The sequence below is a fragment of the Camellia sinensis genome, chromosome 4 (genome assembly GCF_055761805.1).
Source record: "Camellia sinensis isolate YWXY chromosome 4, ASM5576180v1, whole genome shotgun sequence".
Taxonomy (NCBI): domain Eukaryota; kingdom Viridiplantae; phylum Streptophyta; class Magnoliopsida; order Ericales; family Theaceae; genus Camellia; species Camellia sinensis.
The window spans coordinates 190,375,484-190,400,350 of record NC_138964.1 but is presented as its reverse complement, the minus strand read 5'-3'; the positions used below and the strand labels follow the sequence as shown (position 1 = coordinate 190,400,350).

Here is a 24,867-nt window from a genome sequence, read left to right as displayed (position 1 = left end):
AATAATGATCCATATAGAAACATAACCGGGTCATAGACACATTTCTAATAATACATATTTTTTGTCATGTTGACATGTCGTGCATTAAAGGAGTATGGGTTAAATCATATGTGTAGAGATCAGTTTAGGTCCGCTTGTAATTCCATTATTTATGATGGACTAATATGGAAGTGGAGTTTTATAAATATATGGTTTATAAATAAAATAAGGAAAATGATATATAGGCCCATTTTGTAAACCCAATTTCTAGACTCAGTGATGTGTCAACAAGATAATTGATTGATGATTAGAGAATAAATAAAAGAGAGAGAGAGAGAGTTGACTTAAATATTTTAAAAGAGTGACACATTATTGGGTTTAGATAGTGGGTCTAATTTTTGGACCTAAATAGTAATGTTCATAGAACAATACTAAGGTTGTGTTTGTTTGGCTCTTTGGGAAGGAGGGATTGGACTAATAGTCTGTAAGACCTAGCTAAAGAGTGTTTGGTTGGGGACATGAATAAGAGGATTAACTATCCCCTTGGACTAGTAATCTCCCATGTGGTAGGACTAATAAAGCCATGAGAGGATTGTGATTAGAAATTTAGTGAGGGGATTAGTGAATTTTTAAATAATTTTTAAGCAAAAATTATATTTTTTAGAACAAAAAAATTATAATAATAATATTAAAAAATACTAAACAATAAAAAATATTAATTATATATATTAATACTATCTATAGTATTACTATTTCGATAGTATACAAACAAACCTTTTTTATCCTACATCTCTAACCTAATATCAGCACACTGATAATCTTTTCACTCAATCACACCATACTCTTCTTAATCTCCTCTATTTTATGAAGCCAAACAAATGTGGCATAAGTGCACATGGGGTTTGGTACATAGAATGCATAACCCTCTCACATGAGAGTGGGTCTCACGAGAATCCCACACGTATGGAACCCACCCTCATGTGTGAGGGTTGTGCATTCTGTGTACCAAACTCTCTATATACTTAGCATTTCTCTTATAAATATGTGGTTACAAAGGTCCACACTCTATCCTTAACCTCTATTTCATACTTTTTTTCCATCAGTGTACGAGAGAAACAAGAGTAGAGTCTTGGAGTGGAAAACTATAATGACGTAGCAGAATATATGGGGACTAGATATTGTTCTAATAGACGAAAGGGGCTCTCGAATCCACGAGAAAAATAGAACCTTGAATCCACAAGGAAAAGAAAATATCTTAATATTATTGATTAAATTTATAAAAGTTGTCTTTGCCATGAGACTTATATAGCTATTTATAATAAACTAAATCTAATACTTGTAAGAAAAGTAATTCTAAAATAAATTAGGAAACTTAAATCAACACAAATTAGGAAACCTAAGACAATAGGAAACTAAAATTTTAAACTATTTAAAATCCTAATCAAAATCTAATTTCAAAATAATAAAATTAAGAAACCTAATAATTCTAAAATATTTATACTAAATTACAAGAATCCTAATAAAATAATATATTAAAAATATTAAAACTAAAAATATAAAAATTCTTGAAATCTTGTCCTACATCGGGCTCCTCTTCTTCGAAAGTACTCGTCCTCAAGTTCATTTTAGAGATCTGCCATCTTCCATACCAAATAAAGAGATATTTTGAATATTTCAGTTGCTTGTCTCTCTTCCAAAAGTTGTACGTAGAAAATTTTATTTTTTGAAAGTTCTTCTCTATATACTTCAACTGGTTGACAAAATCAACTAGACAGGCATTAAAAATCAAATTGAATTGCTCCACACCAAGAAAATTAATGAAGTATATTTTATGTTAATGTTGAATACTCTCTGGATTTTGCTCTATCTTATATCCAGTTGGACATTCAATTATCAATCTTGGAACATCAATTGCATCCTCAATCAACTTCTCCGGTACACATATCAACTTTATTACCTCATCTTTTATTTTTTCTTTTTCATTGAATTCAACTTGATCTCATTTTGCGATCTCATAACCATCATAATAATCAAGAGATAATAGTTTGATCATTAGAAACTCTTAGCTAACTTCAACGTTTTTCTCTTGCTTCATCTCTTCATCACCTTCTTTAAACTTCTTGATCAAAGTAATTTCAATGACCTCTCTTTCATCAATTTCAATATTCTCACCATTGTTGAAATCAACTTGATTTTCTGTTTCAATTGAATGTCTGTTTGGGTCTTCAAAATTTTGAAACATTGTGATACTCAAAATTTTTTCTTCTTCAATGCATGGTGAGGCATGACATATTCGTTGACCTATAAGACTTGATTGACCCAAACTTGATAGAGCTATAGTCATGTTTCTCGAATAAGCTGCACCACAATTGCATAATAATTATTAAGTTATGAAGAATATTGTGAATCAGAATTACCTTGGAACAATTGCTTCGATTCAAGCTTTCTTTGATATTATTGATATAACATTTGCCCATGATTTGATTGAAGGAATCTAGAACTGATCAACTTCTTCATCTTATACCACGTCCTAATGGGTTGTTTGTATTGTTGTCTTCGATCATATTGTAATTATTTCCACCATGTAGATGTTAGATAATGTCTCAATGGGACCACATAATTAAATGTGGTGTTATCATTTATAAGAAGCCTACAATTTAAGTGATTCAATTTAGTTAATAGGCTTAAGGGTATATGTGTTATGGACCTAATGTGTAGATACTAGTTGTATAATTTCTATTTCTATGAGGGGCAGAAATAGAAATTAAAACATATTGGTTAAAGTTGGTTTTCATTACCTTTCAGTTTTAAAACCAATAATAATAATGGTTAATTTATTAGTTTTTATTACCTTTCAGTTATGAAACTAATAATGGTTAATTTATTGATTTTTATTACCTTTCAGTTATGAAACCAATAATGGTTAATTTATTGGTTTTCATTACCTTTCAGTTATGAAAACCAATTACAACCTTTAAAAGGTTATGGTCCCTATTCCTTCCCAAGAGTGAGAAAAAACAAGAATACTGTTTTGTTTTCTAAATCCTCTCAAGGAGAAACATAAGGCACATAAGGGAAAGGATTAGAAGGCTCTAACAAAGTCAATATTAAGGTTTTATTGACAATCAGACGCTTCCGTTTAACCGTTCATCAATGGATTCAGGTATGTCATTTTGTCTTGATCTCTTGATAATACACATGGTAAATGATCCAAAGTGTAAGGTTTATGTTCTGAAATTTTATGTTTACAAGTGGTATCAGAGCCAACATATCATGTGTCTTATCAGAATTGATATGCTTTATTCATTCTATTTAGTTTCCTGGAATCAGATTCTGAATTTTCTTATGGATGTAAATTCTGTTTTTTCCTGTTTTGTTCTGTGAAAATGGCAATCTATTTTCTGGCATTGTAAAATGATTCGGTGGGCAGTTTTTTTTTGGACCCGTCAATTCTATTTATATATGTATATATATAATTGGAATTGCTTCAGATTATATAACATATACGGGGTCACAAATTTAGAAATCTCTAAATTTAATGTAATTTCATACAACGTCTACGGAAATTTAATTTTCTAACATTCTCAATATAAGTCAATTCAAACAAGATGTCACAAAAGTGATCTCTCTTGTCTAGATTGTTTTATATGGAATGTTTTGATGTTCATGTCTGTGTATCTCATGCGGGTATTTATCGGTCCAAAGACATGATTAAGACTTGGCAGAATTACACACACATTTTGTGGTGATAAACATGTGCCAATTGTCAAGGAAACCTAATGTGAATAATAAATCCATCCAAAGATAGATTTGTTATTTGACATAACTTATTGCCAATGTTTGATCATTACAACAAGAATACCACTTACAGTTAATATCACTACCCAAAGGTTTGGTATTAATGTTGTGCTAGGTATCTTGAGATGTTGTCATTTTTTTATTTAGAGATTATCTGTTTGGTAACTTAATGTGAGCATTCCTTTTATTTTCTTGTCTATTCAGCTTTAATGTCGACTACTTCAATCTCTGCCAACATGAACAATGTTCCAATGTTAAATGGAACAAACTTTAAGGACTGGAAAGAGAACATATTGATTGTTCTCGGCTGCATGGACATAGACTTGGCATTAAGAATGCCAAAACCGAATGCTCTCACTGCACAAAGTACTCCTGAGGAAACTGTGTACTTTGAAAAGTGGGATCGTTCTAACAGGCTAAGTCTTATGATCATGAAGCGTGGGATTCCAGAAGTTTTTCGGGGTGCAATAACAGAGGATGTTACCGTTGCCGGTGAATTTCTTTCAGAAATTCAAAAGCGTTTTGCTAAAAACGATAAGGCTGAAACAAGCACACTTTTAGCAAGCTTGATTTCAATAAAGTATAAAGGCAAGGGTAATGTTCGCGAGTACATCATGGAAATGTCTCATCTGGCTTCAAAACTTAAGGCACTAAAGCTCGACTTATCTGATGATTTGCTCGTGCATTTAGTTCTCATCTCTCTTCCTGCACAATTTAACCAATTTAAGGTCAGTTATAACTGCCAGAAGGAGAAATGGACTCTCAATGAGCTCATTTCATTTTGTGTGCAAGAGGAAGAGAGATTGAAGCAAGAAAGGACTAAAAGTGCTCATCTGGCAAGCACCTCCAAGCATACGGGCAAACGAACGCATAAGGGAAAGGAAGTTGCTATTCCTCAGGGTCCGGAACCAAAGAAACAGAAAGTGCAGGATGGTTGTTTCTTTTGTGGCAAGCCTGGACACAGAAAGAAGGATTGTGCCAAATACGTCGCCTGGCGTGTAAAGAAAGGTACATTTCATGTTTTGGTCTGTTCTGAAATAAATTTAGGTTCAGTACCAAGAAACACTTGGTGGGTAGATTCTGGTGCTACTACTCACATATGTGTTTCTATGCAGGGTTGCCTGAACTACCGAAAGCCAACTGATGCTGAAAGATACATCTTTGTGGGTGATGGCAAGTCAATAAAAGTGCAGGCAATAGCGCACTTTAGATTATTACTGAAAACTGGTTATTATTTGGATTTATTAGACACTTTTGTTGTACCGTCCTTTAGACGGAATTTAATTTCTGTTTCTGTATTGGACAAATTGAGATATTATTGTTCTTTTGGAAATATGAAGTTTAGTATGTCTATTAATTCCAATGTTATTGGTACTGGTTTACTTAATGTGTTTGATAATCTCTATTTGCTCGAAACTATTGCATCTTATAATGCAACCTTGCACGTGGAATCACGAGGTACAAAGCGTAAATTAACTAAGGAAAATTCAGCCTCATTATGGCACAAACGCCTAGGTCACATCTCTAAATCTAGAGTTGAGCGCCTTGTGTCTGATGGAATTTTGGACTCTCTTGATTTTTCAGATTTTGATGTCTGTGTTGAGTGTATCAAGGGAAAACAGACCAAAATAAAGAAATATGGTGCCCATAGGACTATAGATGACTTAGAACTAATTCATACGGACATTTGTGGCCCATTCCCTATGGCGTCTTGGAATGGTCAACAATATTTTATCACATTCATAGACGATTATTCCAGATATGGGTATCTATTTCTTATCTATGAGAAATCACAGTCTTTGGACGTATTCAAAAGATTTAAGGCCGAAGTTGAGTTACAACTCAACAAACAGATTAAAAGTGTCAGGTCTGACCGTGGTGGTGAATACTATGGCAGATATGATGGATCAGGTGAACAACGTCCAGGACCGTTTGCAAAATACCTGGAGGAATGTGGAATCGTCCCACAATACACCATGCCAGGATCACCTAGCATGAATGGTGTATCTGAGAGACGAAACCGGACTCTTAAGGATATGGTAAGAAGTATGATCGGTCATTCTACTTTACCAGAGTCCCTCTGGGGTGAGGCTCTAAAGACAGCAACTTATATCTTAAATCGGGTGCCAACTAAAGCAGCTGCAAAAACACCTTATGAGCTTTGGGTTGGGCGAAATCCTAGTCTAAAACATTTGCATGTGTGGGGGTGTCCTGCTGAGGCGAGGCCTTATAAACCTCATGAACGAAAATTGGACTCTAAAACCATTAGCAGCTACTTTATTGGCTATGCCGAACGATCACGGGGTTACAAGTTTTATGATCCCACAAATAGGTCAATATTTGAGACGGGAATTGCAACATTTTTTGAGGATGCTGAGTTTGGGGGGAGAAATCCAGTTAGAGACATTGTCTTTGAGGAGGAAGCAGGAGTAATCCCACTTCCTACCACTACTTTTGACCAATCACAGGTTCCTATACCTGTCATTGCTCGAGAAGTAATTTCGGATCCTCAACTTGACAATGTTGTTCAAGATAATATAGTTCAAACCCCCATTCAAGATGAGGTAATTGTTCCTGAGGAACAAACTCTACAACCTCAACCTCAAGAATCTGTGCCATTAAGGCGATCCACCAGAGAAAGGAGATTTGCATTTTCAGATGATTATATTGTATATCTCCAGGAACATGAGGTAGAAAATGGAATGTCGAAAGATGATCCAATCAACTTTCGTCAAGCCATGGAAAGTTCCAACTCTCATAAGTGGATAGAAGCCATGAATGAAGAATATAAGTCTATGCAAGACAATAAAGTTTGGGAACTTGTCTCATTACCAGTTGGTGCGAAGCCCGTAGGTTGTAAATGGATATTTAAAACCAAAAAGGATTCAAATGCTAATGTGGAGAGGTATAAGGCACGTCTTGTAGCCAAAGGCTTTACTCAAAAAGAAGGAATTGACTTTAAAGAAACTTTCTCTCCAGTTTCTTCGAAAGATTCTTTTAGGACAATTATGGCGCTTGTTGCATATTTTGATCTTGAGTTGCATCAGATGGATGTCAAAACAGCTTTTCTTAATGGTGACATTAAAGAAACAATTTATATGGTGCAGCCAGAAAACTTTGTGTCAGGAGACCCAAAGAATATGGTTTGCAAATTGACTAAATCCATCTATGGACTCAAACAAGCTTATCGTCAGTGGTACTTCAAATTTCATCAAGTTCTCACTTCGTATGGTTTTGAAACTAACGTTGTTGATGAATGTGTGTATCACAAGTTCAGTGGGAGTAAACACATATTTTTGGTTTTATATGTTGACGACATATTGCTTGCCACAAACGATATAAACTTATTGCATGACACCAAGAGATTTCTATCTAAGAATTTTGAAATGAAAGATCTTGGTGATGCTTCCTTTGTATTAGGAATCGAAATACTCCGAGATCGTTCTCGGGGTATTCTGGGATTATCACAAAGGAGCTATATCGAAAAAATACTCATTAGATTTGGCATGCAAAATTGTAAATCAGGTGAAACCCCGGTTGCTAAGGGAGACAAGTTTAGTCTCAGCTAATGCCCGAAGAATAGTCTTGAAATTCAAGAAATGCAGAAGATTCCTTGTGCCTCGGCTGTAGGGAGTCTAATGTATGCTCAAGTATGTACGCGTCCGGATATTGCGTTTATAGTTGGCATGTTAGGCAGATATTTAAGTAATCCTGGCATGGATCATTGGAAAGCAGTCAAGCGTGTTATGCGATATTTACAGAGAACAAAGGAATATATGCTCACATATAGGAGATCGGATAAGTTAGAGGTCATTGGATATTCCGACTCCGATTTTGCTGGATGCCAAGACAGTAGGAAATCCACATCAGGCTATATTTATCTGTTAGCTGGCGGAGCAATTTCTTGGAGGTCTGCAAAGCAGACGCTCATAGCTTCATCCATCATGGCTGCAGAGTTTGTAGCATGTTATGAGGCATCAAACCAAGGGATATGGCTGCGGAATTTTGTCACTGGGTTGCGTATTTTGGAAGGCACTGAAAGACCACTTAAGATATATTGTGACAATAAGTCTGCAGTTTTATATTCCAATAACAACAGGAGCTCGACAAAATCAAAGCATATTGATATCAAGTTCCTAGTTGTAAAAGAAAGTGTGCAGAGTGGACAGATTTCCATAGAGCACATTAGGACAAACTCCATGATAGCGGATCCACTTACGAAGAAACTACCACCCAAGGTCTTTCATGAGCACACTGCTCATATGGGTGTTGTTCTATTTGAGAACATTCTGGTTTAGTGGGAGTTTGTATTTATATTACTGCTTTATGTCAGTCTTGAGTTTTATCTATGTAATTAGATTAATTTCTGCAGAAATGAAGTATTCAGTTTATTACGCTCTGTTACGTATTGTGAAGTATTGATCTCAATAAAGTTAAGTAGGACCAGTTGGAAATATGCATGTATGGATCACATCACATGTAATTTCCATGCTACGCATCCATGATTGATCTATGTCATTTAGCTGTATTAGTATACGTGACCATTGGTGGGTCGAGTTACGATTGATGTAACGAAGACCGCTTTGATCCTATATTAATATAGTTAATGGACAAGATTGTTTGGATACCCTCAAGTTATGATAACAAATTTCTGAGCTCACTAAAGTTAAGCACATTTTTCAGGATACATATGTGGTCCAGTGGGAGATTGTTAGATAATGTCTCAATGGGACCACATAATTAAATGTGGTGTTATCATTTATAAGAAGCCTACAATTTAAGTGATTCAATTTAGTTAATAGGCTTAAGGGTATATGTGTTATGGACCTAATGTGTAGATACTAGTTGTATAATTTCTATTTCTATGAGGGGCAGAAATAGAAATTAAAACATATTGGTTAAAGTTAGTTTTCATTACCTTTCAGTTTTAAAACCAATAATAATAATGGTTAATTTATTAGTTTTTATTACCTTTCAGTTATGAAACTAATAATGGTTAATTTATTGGTTTTTATTACCTTTCAGTTATGAAACCAATAATGGTTAATTTATTGGTTTTCATTACCTTTCAGTTATGAAAACCAATTACAACCTTTAAAAGGTTATGGTCCCTATTCCTTCCCAAGAGTGAGAAAAAACAAGAATACTGTTTTGTTTTCTAAATCCTCTCAAGGAGAAACATAAGGCACATAAGGGAAAGGATTAGAAGGCTCTAACAAAGTCAATATTAAGGTTTTATTGACAATCAGACGCTTCCGTTTAACCGTTCATCAATGGATTCAGGTATGTCATTTTGTCTTGATCTCTTGATAATACACATGGTAAATGATCCAAAGTGTAAGGTTTATGTTCTGAAATTTTATGTTTACAGTAGAAACATAACTTTGTAACTTACGTGCGACATATTTGGTTTGCTTTTGTTCAGAGATTTCCATACACTCAAGGAATTTGTCAACTTTGCGAAACCAATAAATAAAATTTTTGGCATGACAAGAAGCATTAAAATAGGAAATTTCTAATGGTACTTGATAATCTAAAAAGTCATGATTGATGCAATTATTGCTATTGAACAAATTACTAAATCTTCGTTGTCGTCTTACCGACTAGTATTCACCATAATTCTCGAATAACTCATCTTCAAATTCGCCTTCACTATCATATTGATAACAAAAAGATCGTCTCAAGACATTGTGGTTAATAGGCTAGCCTTGGGCAAATCCCATAGCGGGGTTTCTATTAATGTTGTGACTAACAGGTTGGCCTTAGGCAAGTCCCTTGACTCGAATCCTATTAGATCTTTCTCTACGATCATCGTCAATAGAGCTTGTGCTTCCTCTTTCGATGAATGACATCGAACCAGAAGAAACCTTGCTCTGATACCACTTGACGCGGTAGAATAAATCACATGAGACTAGATATCGTTCTATTAGGCGAAAGGGGCTCTCAAATTTACGAGAAAAATAGAACATTGAATCCACAAGGAAGAGAAAATATCTTAATATTATTGATTGAATTTATAAAAGTTGTATTTGCCATGAGACTTACATAACTATTTATAATAAACTAAATCTAATACATGTAGGAAAAGTAATTCTAAAATAAATTAGAAAACTTAAATCAACACAAATTAGGAAACCTTAACACAATAGGAAACTAACATTTTAAACTATTTAAAATCCTAATCAAAATCTAATTTCAAAATAATAAAATTAAGAAACCCAATAATTCTAAAATATTTATATTAAATTACTAGAATTCTAACAAAATAATATATCAAAAATATTAAAACTAAAAATATAAAAATTCTTAAAATCTTGTCCTACATCAAATAACCACCAAAAAGAGTCTACCACTTAAATTATCTTCCTCAATAATTTAGCTATTATTATTATTTTTTATTTAAATTGAGATCACGAGATTTAGATTTCTATTGAAATCCCTCAATAATTTCAAGTTCGCAACTATTCTTATTATTATTTTTTGTTTGAATCGGAATTTTGAGATTTAGATTTCTATATTGAAATCCCACAATTTAGCCAAGTAAGTTACCTTGCTCATTTATACAGTTTATGAATTGAGATATCTGATGGTGGAACTCGACTCTGTAAAAAATGAACGGATTTTTTCTCCTCTTTTTCTCTTAAATTAACTAAGAGTTTAGATCATATCAATTTTTTTAAGTTAAAAAAAAAAAAAAAAAAAACACAGATGGGGACAGATCTGACCTCTGACTATTGGCGTCAATTAAATAACTAAAGAAAACAGGCAAAAGTAAGGTTGGGGAAAGAGTCAAGAAAAACATGAACTAGGAATTAAAAGATTTCTTTAACACATCTGATATCTATATGAGCCCATCTGGCAATTGATCTACATTACTAAATGATTAGGCCACATGTTACACCATGGTTTATTATAGGCTTATTTGGTAGAATTTATAAATTACTTGTTTTAGTTTTTAGTTTAATTTAAATTAAAATATTGTGTTTGATGCAACTTAAGTTAACCAGCTTATAGTTTAAATCAAACTATTTCTCCGTTTATCTCAAAAGCTGGTCAGGGATGCTTAAATTTTTTATTTAAGCGCACAGCTTGTGTGGGGGCTAAAATTACTTAAATGCCCTCGTCAATACTCAAATATTAATATTAGTATTAATTAAAAAATAAAAAATTGTATATTTCTGAAGAAAAAGAAAAAAAATCAATATTAATTGAAAAATTAATTGGTATTGATTATTAATAATTTCATATTGTATATTTTTATATTAATTAAAAAATAAAAGATTGTATATTTATGAAGAAAAAGAAAAAAAATCAATATTAATTAAAAAAATTAATATTAATTGATATTAATTATTAATAAATTAATATTGTATACTTTTGTAATGAATTAATTATTAATTGATACTAATTAATAAAAATTGTTGATTATTAATATTAATTGATACTAATAAAAATTAAATATTAATATTAATTTATACTAATTAATAATTTTAGTATTAATTGAGACTAATTAAGCCATTAATTAATACTAATTAATAATTTTAGTATTAATTGATACTAATTAAGTAATTAATTAATTGATACCAATTAAGTAATTAATTAATACTAATTAATTTATAATGGAAAATAATTGTGACAATAATACTTCCATTCATTTTTAGCAAATGTATCAATTTTTATATTAATTGATACTAATTAATACTAATTATATTAACTTTTATTAATGAAAATTAAAACTGAAAAAAATGACAAAATAATCATTTTTATATCATATAAGGGTAGAAAGGACAATTATACAGTAAAAAATTATTTTACAACTTATTAACCAAATACTACTCTACTGCTTAAGTCCATAATCTCACAACTACACTAAACAGGTTAACAGCTTATGTTCACAGCTATAAGTCATAATCTGTTAAGTTATAATCTATAATCACTTTTCCACGGCTCTACAAAAGGGCTATGACTGCTATATTTTTTTCTTCTCTATTTTTCTGTCTTTTTCCTTCTTTTCACAGATCACCCTGATGTCATTAGCATAAGTGATTATTCTTCTTTGTTCTGCTTCTTCCATTCCTCAGATCCACCATGTGTTAGTTTTAATATATTCATTTACATGTGAATTTGTGCTCTTTTAGAGTCAATAAGGAATGGAATATTTCAACTTGACATTGTTTTAGTATTTTGGTTTGTGTACTAATAACTCTATTGACTTTTCTTCATTCTATAACCATCCCTTCACAACTGTTAACCTTTTCGTCTGTTTTTGCCTTTAGATGGATTGAAAAGTTGGGATTTCAAGCTTTTTAATTCGACTTTCTTTTAAGAGCAGGTGGTTGTGAAAGTCGAGGCTGAGTATGCCATCTGTAGGAGTTCATTATGTGCCAGAATGATTTTTTGTTCGAAATCTTCCAAGGAAGACAACTTTTGATCCAACTTTTCTTGGGATTCTGCAATTCTTTGAAACACCGGCCATTTGCAGCTTTGCTAGTTTAAAGTGACCTTGCCAGCATAAGCAACAACTGGTATTAATGGAATTTTTCTTCCTCCTATCTGTTATTTTTTGTGTTATTCTCTTTGTCTATCTGTCTCTCAGCTATCTCATTAGCGGACATACACCCCGAAGAGCCAATGAGAACATCTCCAGTGAAAATTTTCCTCTCCCACCGGGAAGAACAGGTTGGCCTCTGATAGGTGAAAGTTTGGATTATTTTCTCAAGCTGAGAAATTGTATTCCTGAAAAGTTTGTGGCGGATAGGAGGGACCGATACTCCACTAAAGTCTTCAAGACATCGTTGTTGGGAGAGCCTATGGCGATCTTCTGTGGTGTTGAGGGCAACAAATTCCTCTTCTCTAGTGAAACCAAGCTAGTCCAACTATGGTGGCCGAAAGCCATCAACAAAATATTCCCCAAGTCCAGTGCTGATTACATGAAGGAGGACTCCACAAAAGTGCGCAAAATTCTCCAACCTTTCCTCAAAGCAGACGCGCTTCAAAAACACGTTGGCGTGATGGATATGGTAATGAAACAACATTTGGAGATGGATTGGAATTGCAGAGAAGTTAAAGTTTCGCCTGCTGTTACCAAGTACACGTTCATGTTGGCGTGTCGATTGTTTTTGAGCATCGAAGATCTTGAAAGAGTCGAAGAACTTGGCAAGTCTTTTGGGTACATAACAGCTGGGATTGTGTCAATGGCAATTAATGTACCAGGGACAGCTTTTAACCGGGCCATAAAAGCATCAAAGATCATGCGGAGAGAGCTTGAAGCGATGATTAAGCAAAGGAAAATCGATCTGACAGAGAATAGATCATTGGCAGCACAAGATTTGTTGTCACACATGCTCTTAGCGAACGACGAGAACGATCAGTTCATGACTGAATTTGACATTGCCAGTCATATTGTAGGCTTGCTACATGCTGCTACTCACACACTCAATGTTGCACTTACATTCATTGTGATGTATCTTGCAGAGCTTCCTGATGTGTACAATGAAGTCCTAAGAGGTAAGCATATGAAATTAATCCCAAAATTCTGCAACTTCATGTAGCTGTAATATATTTTTGGTAATTGTATTCATATTTTATTTCTATACACATCATTATGTTGTTTAGATATCAATTTTTAAATAAAAATCAATTGTCCGAACATAAAATTTTTTCAATTAATTGATATACAAACAATTAATTTTTGTTTGAAAGTTGATACCTAATCTTTTTTTTTTTTTTTTTTTTTTAAAGTTGATATTCGAACCATATAAATGGTGTGTATTGACATAAAAAGTGATGTGCAAATAAAATTGCCCATAGATTTTATAACATTAACCTTCTAAATTTCCAAAAATGGTTTAACTATATTTTTAACAATACACAACCACCAAACATAAAATGGGACACATACCTCTCACATGAGGTGGGTCTCACATATAAACCCCATCCTATGTGAGACATATGTGCCTCATTCTGTGTTTGGTGATTGTGTTTCTAAACTTAACTCTATTAGTAGACACTGCTAAAGCTAGGGGTAAAAATAGAAATTCACTTAAAAACTAGGATAAATTACACTTTATTCACTTTATGTTTGGTCACTTTTTTACTTTGACCCTTAAAATTTACTTTTTTACTTTGGCCTTTAAAATTTATTTTTTTTCCACTTTGGCCTTTCATATTTTAAAATTTTCCCTATACTCCTAAAGTTAACTTTTGTTTAAAACTAGATAGAAAATACCACGATAACTCTCACATAACATAAAAAAATATATTATTATATTGAGATTTGAGTTGGTATCAGAAACTGAATTATATATAATAAAAAAAATTTATATCAAGTGACTGTCAATGTGTCATTTTTTGTCTAATTTTTAACCGAAGTTAGTTTTAAAAGTAAACTAAGAAAAACTTGTAACATAAAGGGCCAAAGTGAAAAAAAAAAAAAAAAAAAAATCCTTTAAGGGCCAAAGTGAAAAATGAGTCAAACAAAAAGGGGGCAAAGTATAATTTACCCTAAAAACTATACATTTAATTCCAAAATATGTGACGTGTACATTTTGGTCATAATATTTGATGGAAACTTTATAACAAAATTTGAATTGATGCTATTACATTACGTATTAACTTTTGGTGCATGTACTTGTGAAAAAAAGAGCATATGGGTATAGCAGAGTCAAAAGAACCAGAAGATTTATTGAATTGGGAAGACATAAAGAAGATGAAGTACTCATGGAATGTTGCGAATGAAGTACTCAGGTTAAGGCCGCCATCGTTTGGAACATTCAGAGAGGCCATAACTGACTTCACCTATGCTGGATATATGATTCCAAAAGGATGGAAGGTAACAAAAGCTACATATAATCCGAGTTTTGATATACAAAGGTTGTTGAATACTATGAACATTCTCTTCACAAATGTTGTTTTTTGTAGTTACATTTGATTGCTCAAACAACACACAAAAACCCGGAGTACTTTCCAAATCCAGAGACATTTGACCCGTCAAGGTTTGAAGGAAATGGACCGCCTCCTTTTACTTTTGTTCCGTTTGGAGGGGGACCCCGGATGTGTCCTGGAAACGAGTATGCGCGATTAGTGATGCTTGTTTTCATGCATAATATGGTGACCAAGTTCAGGTGGAAGAAAGTGATTCCTAATGAGAAAGTTGTGATCGATCCACTTCCAAGGCCGACTCAAGGGCTTCCAATTCACCTCCATCCTCACAAGCCATGACTGGACTTCAGTTAGGCTTCTTTTTTCGGTTGTGTTTGTTTCCAATTATGGTCTTTGTTAGCTTTTTTCCGGGAATAAATAAATAAAGTTTGCAAGCTATAAAAACAGTTAATGTTGAAGGCAAATAATGGACTCTCTTGCAATTCCAGAATAATTTAGGAACCTAGACTCTGGCACAATGGTACAATTAACATTAGCTAACAAAGCTTTTTGCATAGAAAATTCATTCAGAAAACTTTATCCAATTTGAAATAGGAAAAAATTAAGGGATTTAATGCATAATCCCATAGAAAATTCTAATATACATCCCTTTAGAAAGGGTGTACCATATACATTCCTAATTATACCATTTTCTTCTTTAATTATGACTAATTTTTTCTTTAGTTATGACTCATGAGTTCTTTAATTATGCCTCATGTTATCTTTAGTTATGATATTTTTTTTTCTTTTTTTTTAGTTATAACTTAAAAAATTGAAATTATGTTATTTTCTTTTTAGTTATAAGGTGCATTTTTTTTTTTTAATCAACAAAATAAAGCTTTATTGATGAAGAAACAAATACAAATGAAATCTTACACATCAGTAAAAAGGCAGTGCAACGAGCATCATAACTAAACTCATCTTCCGCCGCCACTTGCTATCACTTGCCATTTTTCACTCTTTTTTATATTTTTAAATTTTTTTAAACATTTTGTCAATTACCAAACACGTTTGTAGTTTATGTTTTTCTAAAAATAAACAAAAACTAGTTTATAAAATTTTTGTAAATATAAATTGAAAACGTAAACGTTACCAAACACACCCTTAGTGTTCTCAAACGATGATTCCAAAACCTGTTTTGACAGACGCGTTTTTCTTTTCTTTTTTTAAAATTTTTCCTGACCGGTCGTCTGACCGGTTGACCGAAATAGTGATTTTTTTTTTTTTTTTGCAATTGATTTATATAATCGAAAAAAATATTTTTTGAAATTTTTTAAATTTTTTATGTACTTTAAAATAATTTTGAGTTGTATGTTTAGTTATAAGTTGTAAATTTTTGTATCACATATCAAATGTCACATCAACAATTCTCTACTCAAATCAAAACTCTTTTCAAAACTCTTTACCAAATAAATTTTCTACACTCAAATCATAATTCCACAACATACAAACTCAAAATACAACTCATACTCTCAAATCAGATTTACAAAACTCTACCAAATGCTACCTTAAATTTTAACAATGTTACTCTAATACACATATGTTATTTCACATTTTCTCGCTTCGTTTTTTTTTTCTAATTATCATTTTTCTAACCCTTTTTATCAAAATAAAGTAACACAATTTAAGATCACCTACGGCCTCACGTTTTAATCCCATTAACACAAAATAATTAAATAAATAAAAGTCTTACAATTTAACATCACCAAGAGTCTCACATTTTAATCACTTCAACACCAAAAAAAAAAAAAAAAAAAAAAAAAAAAGAAAAGAGAGAGAGAGAAAAGTTTCATAAACAATCCATTCTTCTTTGTTGGTGAGCTGGCACATTTAACAATCTATTAAACTTTGTGTCAAATTTGACACACTTTATAACATTGTCAAAATTTAACAATTGCATTGGAGTTCATTTTTCTGCAGATATTGCTAATATTGCATTAGAGAAGTTCTGAAGACCACATGAAAGTAATTTGTTATAACAAAATTGACATTGACACTGAGAGGGTAATTTTTGGTGAAAATTAGGCCGAACTATGAGATGGACTTTATGGCCCAAAGTATGAAGGACTGGGTAAAAAGGCTGAAAAGTTACTCCGGCCCAATATGAGATAAAGTTACCCCGGCCCAAGAGTGATAAAGTTACTCCGGCCAGGGAAAGTTGTTAAGTTACTTCGGTCTGGACAGCTTGGAGTTAGTCCGGTCTCCGAGTTAGTCCGGTCGTGACGTATTCTGGATAGATCGGTCAGGACCTTGCTACTCGGTAGCTCGGTCCCAACACACCATGGTTCATACAAGGGAGAATCGAGATAATGTGTAACAAGAGACAGAACCGAACCAATGATAGTTTGGCTTATTCTGCAGCTATGCGTAGCCGTGGGTACTTCGGTCAAATGGTAGTTCGGCCATGGTAAAAACCATCCCACTTGGTTTAAGCAGTGGGGGTGTAAAAGGATAAGCATTATCCTTTAGGAGTATGAATCCTAGGAGGACTCTGCATAGAGGAATAAAAGTCCTACTAGGATTGTGCCACTCAAAACCTATAAAAGCTCACAAATATCACATTGGAGGAGGTAACACAATACAAAACTTAGCTTTCTGAACACATTGAGCTTTGTCTATTTGTCAAGTTTGCTGACTTAGGCATGGGAGTTGGGCCGAGATATAGACCGAGCAAGTTGAGGGCCCAACGGTGCACAGGTCCGAGACGATCGACTTTTTACCCAAAGTGGGCTGCCGGAATTTGGGCCGGGCAGAGTACGGGCTGAGTGTCACCCCAGACCGGACAGAAACTGCTCGGTAAGGCAGTGCTCGGTCGGATCAGGGTGCCCGGTCCGAGGATGGCCAAAGCCGGATTGACCGAGTGACCGGCGCCCAGGAAGGCATGGACAACCGAGGAAGTTGAGTGGCCGGTGCCCGGAAAGGCATGGTCAGCCGAGGAGACTGTATGGTCGGCAGGAAGGCCGATCGAAGTATCCGGGCTAGGCTCGGCCGGGATGCCACTTAGCCCGGTCCTCCGTGTGTCTATCCGGTTAGGCGCTTGAGGTATGAAGCATGGTATGACCGAGGAAGGGCAGCTCGGCTGCCGAGCTCCAGCTGTGCTGACAGGCAGTTGAGAGCAGGTGATGAATGGCATGGTTTATGCTGACAGATGGGATAGCAGAGCTACGTGTCAGGAGATGACAGAGAGTGGATATGGGGCTCAGAAGGTATATAAGCATGTCTGCGCCTCCCATACGGGACACACGAAAAAATCTGTAAGAAATCCTTACACTAAAACACTCTCCCTTCTCTCTATTCCCTCTAAGGTGTGTGCTAACTTGACCGTCGGAGGGTTTTTCCGGCCACACACCGCCGGGTAGCTCACCATTACTTGCTCGCAGGTGATCGGATATCGACGGAGCTCGGAAGAAAGGAATACGGGCACGCCGGAATATTTGCTCCTCGTACAATTGGCGCCGTCTGTGGGAATCTTGACAGACAAAACCTTGTCTTCCAGGTTCATCTAATCGCCGTCCATGGCGAACAACGACGAGTTCCCGTTGTCCGCCATCGATGGAGTCACCCCGGAGTATACTCGAAGGAGCGAGGGACCACCTGCCGTCCATCCAATGGCTGACTTGGGGACGCCCACTGGAGGACAGTCAGGAGACGCGCGGGATAAGCGCGGAAGGAGTCATGGGCATTCACGGAGTCCAGACGGTCACCGGCGGAGAGACTCACACGCCAGGCGACTGGAAAGCAAGTTAAGGGACCAAGACGCTGTCATCAGGCGGATGGCGGCGGAGATGGAGGATCTTAAGCGGCATGTCAAAGGGAAAGGTGTAGCTGGAGTGGGAGACCACAGTGAGCGCACCCCATCCCGCCGGTCAGGCGATCAGAGTCAGCGACGTACTCAGTCCATTTCCATCACCAGGAGTTACCAGGTTGGTGATTCCGACATGCGTGCAGAAAAGTCTAGCGCGCAAGACAGCACTTACAAACCCTCACGTCCGGCGACGACGTCGAGGTACTCTTATTCTGCACAGTCAGAGGACCTACGGGCAGTGTTAAGGGAGCGGGCTCGCCGGCGCGAAGCTCAGAGAATACCTGCTTTCCAGCGGCTCTCCTACGGGGTCCACGGCAGCGAGGAGGTCGGAATGCCTCCACCCCGCCAAGCAATGCCAATATTCGAAGATACAGATTTGGCAAGGCTGAGTGCCACTCCTTTTTCCCTGGAAATAGAAACAACGCCGCTTCCGGCAGGCTTCCACCAGCCTAAGTTCACACTTTACGACGGAAAAACCGATCCGTACATGCATGTGAGCCACTTCCGACAGGTTATGGCCGGACATCGGCGCAATGACGGACTTATGTGCCTAATCTTCCCGTCAAGTTTAGGCGAGCTGGGCCTAAAGTGGTTCGAGAGGTTGCCGGAAGGGAGCATACAAAGGTGGCATCAGTTGGCCGAGGCGTTTGTTACGCGCTTCAAAACCAACATAAAAACACCAAAGGAAGTCGATCACTTGCTGAGTGTCAAGATGGAACCGTGCGACACACTGAAGGCCTACAATTCAAGGTATTGGGAAACCTTCAACGAGATCCTGGAATGCCCGGTCAACCTTGCAATCACGCAATATAAGCGTGGTCTCCCGGTCGGACATAGACTGCGGGACTTGCTTACCATGCACCAGCCGACCTCCATGGGCCAGCTCATGCAGCGCATCAATGAGCACATCCGAGTAGAGGACGATGCATCAACTTCCACCGTGAAGGCCACTCCGGTCGGAACAGACAAGAAGACAGCAGGCAAGGTGCACGCAGTTGGGCAAGAGTCCAGCCGCTCAAACGACCGAGCAGAGGAATCAGACCGAGGTTCAAATCGTAAAAACCGGGGTAGAGGACGTCGGAATGACCGGGATGATTACCCCCGAGATGACGTAGAGGACGCAAACAGGAGAATGAAGGCGAGGACTGGCATAACCACGGTCTTCAAGATTCTAATCTATCGCATACTTAGTGAAATCCGAGACGAGGAGTATGTCCGGTTTCCTGCTAAGTTGGGCGATGGACAAAAGGGCTACAATCCGCGGTATCGATGTACGTTTCACCGGGAGAGGGGCCACCGGACTGAGGATTGTTTGCCTTTGCGACAACACTTGGAAGAATTGGTTGCGGCCGGGCATCTGGACCTTTACATTGATGGCGGCGTGAAACCAAATCAGGCTCCGGTCGATCCCAGGGGACAGGATGACCGAGATGCACCACCACAAGGAGTTATTAATGTCATCCACGGCATCGTGGAACCGGAGCGCGTTTGCGAACTCCGGGGCATGATCAAGAAGGCAGAGCATATGAGGGAAGTTTTGTCAGTACAGCCTGCCATCAAAAGGGGGAAGACAGAGGAGAAAGATGTGATTAGTTTCACCTCAAGGGATTTAGAGCGTATCCAGACGCCGCACAACGATGCTCTTGTAGTAACATTACGCGTCAAAGAATTTGATGTCAGACGGATCTTGATCGATCAGGGAAGCTCGGTCGAGATCATGTATTATGATGCGTTCAAGCAGCTCAAACTCCGTGAGACAGACTTGGCTCCGGCCACTTCGCCACTGGTTGGATTTAACTCACAGCCGGAGTGGCCATTGGGAAAGATTATCCTGCCGGTCAAAGCGGGATCCGTGGTCAAGCAAGTGGAGTTTTGGGTGCTACAAGTGCCATCAACGTACAACCTTATCCTTGGAAGAGGATGGCTTCACGCCATGCAAGCCGTAGCATCGACCTACCACCAGGTGATGAGATTCCCCTCGGCTATGGGGGCAATCGAGGAGATTTGGGGTGATCAGGTCATGTCCAAACAATGCTTCGTGGCGGTCAACGGGAGCCGGGCTGCCAAAGGATTCGTTCAAATGATCGAGGGACCGGAGGACCGGAGTGTCTTGGAGGATGTTGGCACCAAAGCAGAAGACAAGGCTGTTGAAGAATTGGTTGAGGTGCGGATTGATGCCGAGCAGCCGGACAGATTCTTCTTGCTCGGTTCAAGTCTCTCGGCCGTGGAGAGAACCGAGATGATTGAGTTTTTGATGGCGAACATCGAAGTCTTTGCATGGTCGCCCTACGACATGCCTGGTCTTGACCCAAGCTTTATCTGTCATCACCTCAATGTCTTCCCTGGAGCAAAACCAGTCATCCAGCGAACAAGGAGATCGGCGCTGCATCACGCCGAGGTAGTAGCAGAGGAGGTAAAGAACTTGCTTGAGGCACGAGCAATACAGGAAGTGCACTACCCTCGGTGGATTTCCAACACGGTAGTGGTGCCCAAGAAAAATGGAAAGTGGCGAGTTTGTGTCGACTACAAGACAGTCAACCGAGCTTGTCCGAAAACAGCTTCCCTTTGCCGCGCATTGACCAGCTAGTGGATTTGACGGCTGGACACAATCGGCTCAGTTTCTTGGATGCGTACCGCGGCTATCACCAGATTGCCATGCATGGGCCTGACCAAGAGATCACCTCTTTCACGACTCCAAGGGGACTCTTCTGCTATCGAGTTATGCCCTTTGGTTTGAAAAACGCCGGGGCAACCTTTCAGAGGATGGTGACCAAAATGTTCGCTCCTTTGCTCGGTCGGACAATGGAGGCTTACATCGATGATATGGTGGTAAAGAGCCGACATGAGGCACACCATTTGTCCGACTTAGCCGAGATGTTCGCCATTCTGAAGAAGCACAAGCTGCGCTTAAACGCCTCGAAGTGTGCCTTTGGCGTGGGATCTGGGAAATTTTTGGGATTCTTAGTCACGAACCGAGGCATCGAAGCAGACCCTACTCAGATTAGAGCCGTGCAAGAGTTGAAGCAGCCCCGCTCGGCTAAGGACGTGCAGCATCTGGCCGGGATGGCCGCCGCGCTTAACCGATTTATAAGCCGGTCATCAGATCACTGCCGCCCTTTCTTTCAAGCATTGAAGTCAAAGTTCTCATGGGATGACGAGTGTGACCGAGCTCTGGCCGAGCTCAAAGATTATTTGTCTTCTCCGCCGCTGTTGGTTACACCAGAGCCCGGTGAGGAACTCTACCTTTACCTTGCCGTCTCCCAGCACGCAGTAAGTGCGGTGTTAGTCCGGGCTGAAGGAATCAAGCACCTCCCAATTTTTTACGTAAGTAAGACCTTGCTGCCGGCTGAGACGAGGTACTTGCCGCTGGAAAAGCTTGCGTTAGCACTGATGATGGCTTCGAGGAAATTGACACATTATTTTCACGCCCATACCATCGTCGTACTGACCGAGTTCCCCCTCAAGGCCTTGTTTGAGCGCGCAGACTTTTCAGGCCGAATTTTAAAATGGGCGGTCGAGTTGGGACAGTTCGATGTGAAGTTCCAGCCGCGCACCGCGATCAAAGCCCAAACCCTTGCCGATTTTGTTGCCGAGTTCTCACCTGGCACTCATCCGGTATGCCCGGTCGACATTGCCGAGGCAGATGATGAGACGCACACAATGCCAACCGAGGAACAACCAGCTGCAGAAGGTCGCGCCGCGGAGTTAGCGCGCACTATCGAAGTTCCCTCAGTTTGCACGGTAATACCTCCCGGTGCTGCGATGACGGAGTTGTATATCACCAACCCATCCACTCTGTCCGGTACCGCATCACCAGGAGGGGAAGGAATGTTTCCACACAGCTCAGAACTTGATGATTCGCCTACGGACTTGGGCATTCTGAACTAACTTGCTGAGTCCGGTGCCGAATCATCAAGGAGGGGAGGAATGGTTCCAGACAGCTCAGAACCTGCGGCCGGCTTCACACCGCAACCTGGTGATTCGCCTACGGACTTGAGCATTACGGACAAACTTGCTGAGTCCGGTGTCGAATCACCAAGGGGCACTGAATTTGAACCGGTCAACACCAAACTTGACACCGCACAGCCGAGCAGTTGTGATCCCATTGCCCTTCGCAACTCTCAGGACCCATCTGACTGCTGGAAGCTTTTTGTGGGGGACATGTGGAAGCTTTTTGTTGATGGAGCGTCCAACCGTCATGGTGCCAGCCTAGGTATTGTTCTTATATCCCCGGACGGCCTAACCATTGAGCATTCTATCACACTCGGCTTCCCGGCGTCTAACAACGAGGCTGAGTACGAGGCGCTTCTTGCTGGGCTCAAGAGCGCCATTCAAATGAAGGCTGCCGAGCTTCTGGTATATAGTGATTCCCAGCTTGTAGTTAACCAAGTTTCAGGGATTTATGAAGCGAAGGACGACAGGATGGCGAAGTACCAAGCTCTGGTCAGGGACCATATCAAGCAGTTTGAGGCAATCAGAGTCCAGCGGATTGGCCGGGAAGAAAACAGCCGGGCTGATGAACTCGCCGGCCTCGCTTCCATGGTAGATGGTACGTCTCCAAACCCCCTGTTGATTGACTTTCTTCCGCGGCCAAGCATTGAAAACGCCGGGCAGACGGATGTACTCTGCGCCGAGCTAGGTCCTTCATGGATGGACCCCTTGATCTTGTTCCTCAGAGACCGGACTCTTCCAGCGGACAAGAAAGAAGCACACAAAATCCGGGCGAAGTCAGAGTGGTTTTGGCTCTCTCCATCAGGCGCGTTGTATAAGAAGTCCTTCACCGGTCCGTATCTCAAGTGCGTGCACCCAAACAGTGTGGAGGCCTTCTTGTTTGAAATTCATGAAGGCAGTTGTGGCAGCCACATCGGGGGCAGGTCCTTGGCCTACCGAGCTATTTCGCAGGGGTACTGGTGGCCGTGCATGCAGGCTGACGCACAAAAATATGTCCGCAGGTGCGAGAAATGCCAGAAATTCGCCCATCAGATCCACCAGCCTGCCAGGGAACTTCTTCCCCTCACCAGTCCTTGGCCTTTCGCCATGTGGGGGCTAGATATAGTGGGACCATTGCCAACAGCACCGGGCAACCGGAAATTCTTCATCGCGGCCACAGATTACTTCACAAAGTGGGTTGAAGCTGAGCCCTTAGCAACCATCAAAGAGAAAGACGTGAAGCGATTTGTCTGGCAGAACGTTGTCACGCGGTTTGGCGTCCCCAAGATTTTGATCTCTGACAACGGCACCCAGTTTGACGGTCGCCTATTCAGAGGATTTTGTGAAGATCTGAAGATAGAATTCTACAACTCCACCCCGGCCTACCCGCAGTCCAATGGTCAAGCCGAAGCGTCGAACAAGACTATCCTGGATGGGTTGAAGAAACGGCTGGAAAAGGCCAAGGGAAAGTGGGCTGAGGAATTGCCCAGTGTACTTTGGGCATACCGAACAACCCCGCGACGTTCAACCGGGGAAACTCCATTTGCTTTGGCTTACGGCATGGAGGCGGTCATACCCTTGGAAGTCGAAATACCTACCCTCAGAACCGAGAGTTTTGAGCCCGAGCTAAATGCCGAGGCCATTGCCTTGGAGCTGGACCTAGCGGAAGAGCGCCGGGAGAAAGCCCTCATCCATGTGGCCGCCTACCAACAAGAGCTCTCCAAGAAGTATAACAAGACAGTGCACCCCAGACCGTTCAAAGTTGGAGATTGGGTTTTGAGGAAGATTATGGGCAACACCCTGGTGCCAGGAGAAGGCAAACTAGGGGCAAATTGGGAAGGACCCTATAAGATCACTGGTCTGGCTGGCAAGGGGGCTTACCACTTGGAGGATCTAGAGGGAAGAGCCATACCCCGGCCATGGAATGCGGCCAACTTGAAATTGTATTATTTTTAAGCTTTTTACTTTCCTCTTTTTGTAAAGCAATTTTTTGGCTTGCAAAGCAGAATGTAATTCTTTTTGTCAAATTATAGAAGTCATTTTGCTTTAGCACTTGGATTATTGTTTTAATGTTACGGACCGAGATAATGTACTCCGGTTGGAAGAGTTGGTGTTTTGTCCAACTTCGGACTCCCAACCGAGATGGTGTACTCCGGTTGGAAGAGTTGGTGTTTTGTCCAACTTTGGATTCCCAACCGAGATGGTGTACTCCGGTTGGAAGAGTTGGTGTTTTGTCCAACTTAGGACTCCCAACCGAGATGGTGTACTCCGGTTGGAAGAGTTGGTGTTTTGTCCAACTTTGGATTCCCAACCGAGATGGTGTACTCCGGTTGGAAGAGTTGGTGTTTTGTCCAACTTAGGACTCCCAACTGAGATGGTGTACTCCGGTTGGAAGAGTTGGTGTTTTGCCTAACTTAGGACTCCCAACCGAGATG

The 24,867-nt window shown here is 39.1% G+C and overlaps 2 protein-coding genes across 2 annotated transcripts; both read left to right on the top strand.

Annotated features, from left to right (window-relative positions):
* The first annotated feature begins 3,986 nt into the window (after positions 1 to 3,986).
* Positions 3,987 to 4,955, top strand: LOC145824311 (uncharacterized). The gene is made up of 2 exons (XM_082923949.1): positions 3,987 to 4,785; positions 4,893 to 4,955. The coding sequence occupies exons 1-2, from the start codon at positions 3,987 to 3,989 to the stop codon at positions 4,919 to 4,921; spliced, it is 828 nt and encodes a 275-aa protein (XP_082780075.1). The 3' UTR covers positions 4,922 to 4,955.
* A 7,227-nt stretch (positions 4,956 to 12,182) lies between these two features.
* LOC145823519 (dammarenediol 12-hydroxylase-like) lies at positions 12,183 to 15,102 on the top strand. The gene is made up of 3 exons (XM_082923023.1): positions 12,183 to 13,284; positions 14,421 to 14,608; positions 14,698 to 15,102. Exons 1-3 carry the CDS (start codon positions 12,309 to 12,311, stop codon positions 14,995 to 14,997), a joined length of 1,464 nt encoding a protein of 487 aa, XP_082779149.1. The 5' UTR covers positions 12,183 to 12,308; the 3' UTR covers positions 14,998 to 15,102.
* The last annotated feature ends 9,765 nt before the right edge of the window (positions 15,103 to 24,867 follow it).

What these genes read in the sequence shown, in the direction of transcription:
- LOC145823519 (XM_082923023.1), top strand. Translation starts at nt 12,309, where the DNA reads ATGGAATTTTTCTTCCTCCTATCTGTTATTTTTTGTGTTATTCTCTTT. An exon ending in GTACAATGAAGTCCTAAGAG is followed by an intron (nt 13,285 to 14,420) that starts GTAAGCATATGA and finishes TGTGAAAAAAAG; the next exon opens with AGCATATGGGTATAGCAGAG. An exon ending in TGATTCCAAAAGGATGGAAG is followed by an intron (nt 14,609 to 14,697) that starts GTAACAAAAGCT and finishes TGTTTTTTGTAG; the next exon opens with TTACATTTGATTGCTCAAAC.
- LOC145824311 (XM_082923949.1), top strand. Translation starts at nt 3,987, where the DNA reads ATGTCGACTACTTCAATCTCTGCCAACATGAACAATGTTCCAATGTTA. An exon ending in CGCCTGGCGTGTAAAGAAAG is followed by an intron (nt 4,786 to 4,892) that starts GTACATTTCATG and finishes GTTTCTATGCAG; the next exon opens with GGTTGCCTGAACTACCGAAA.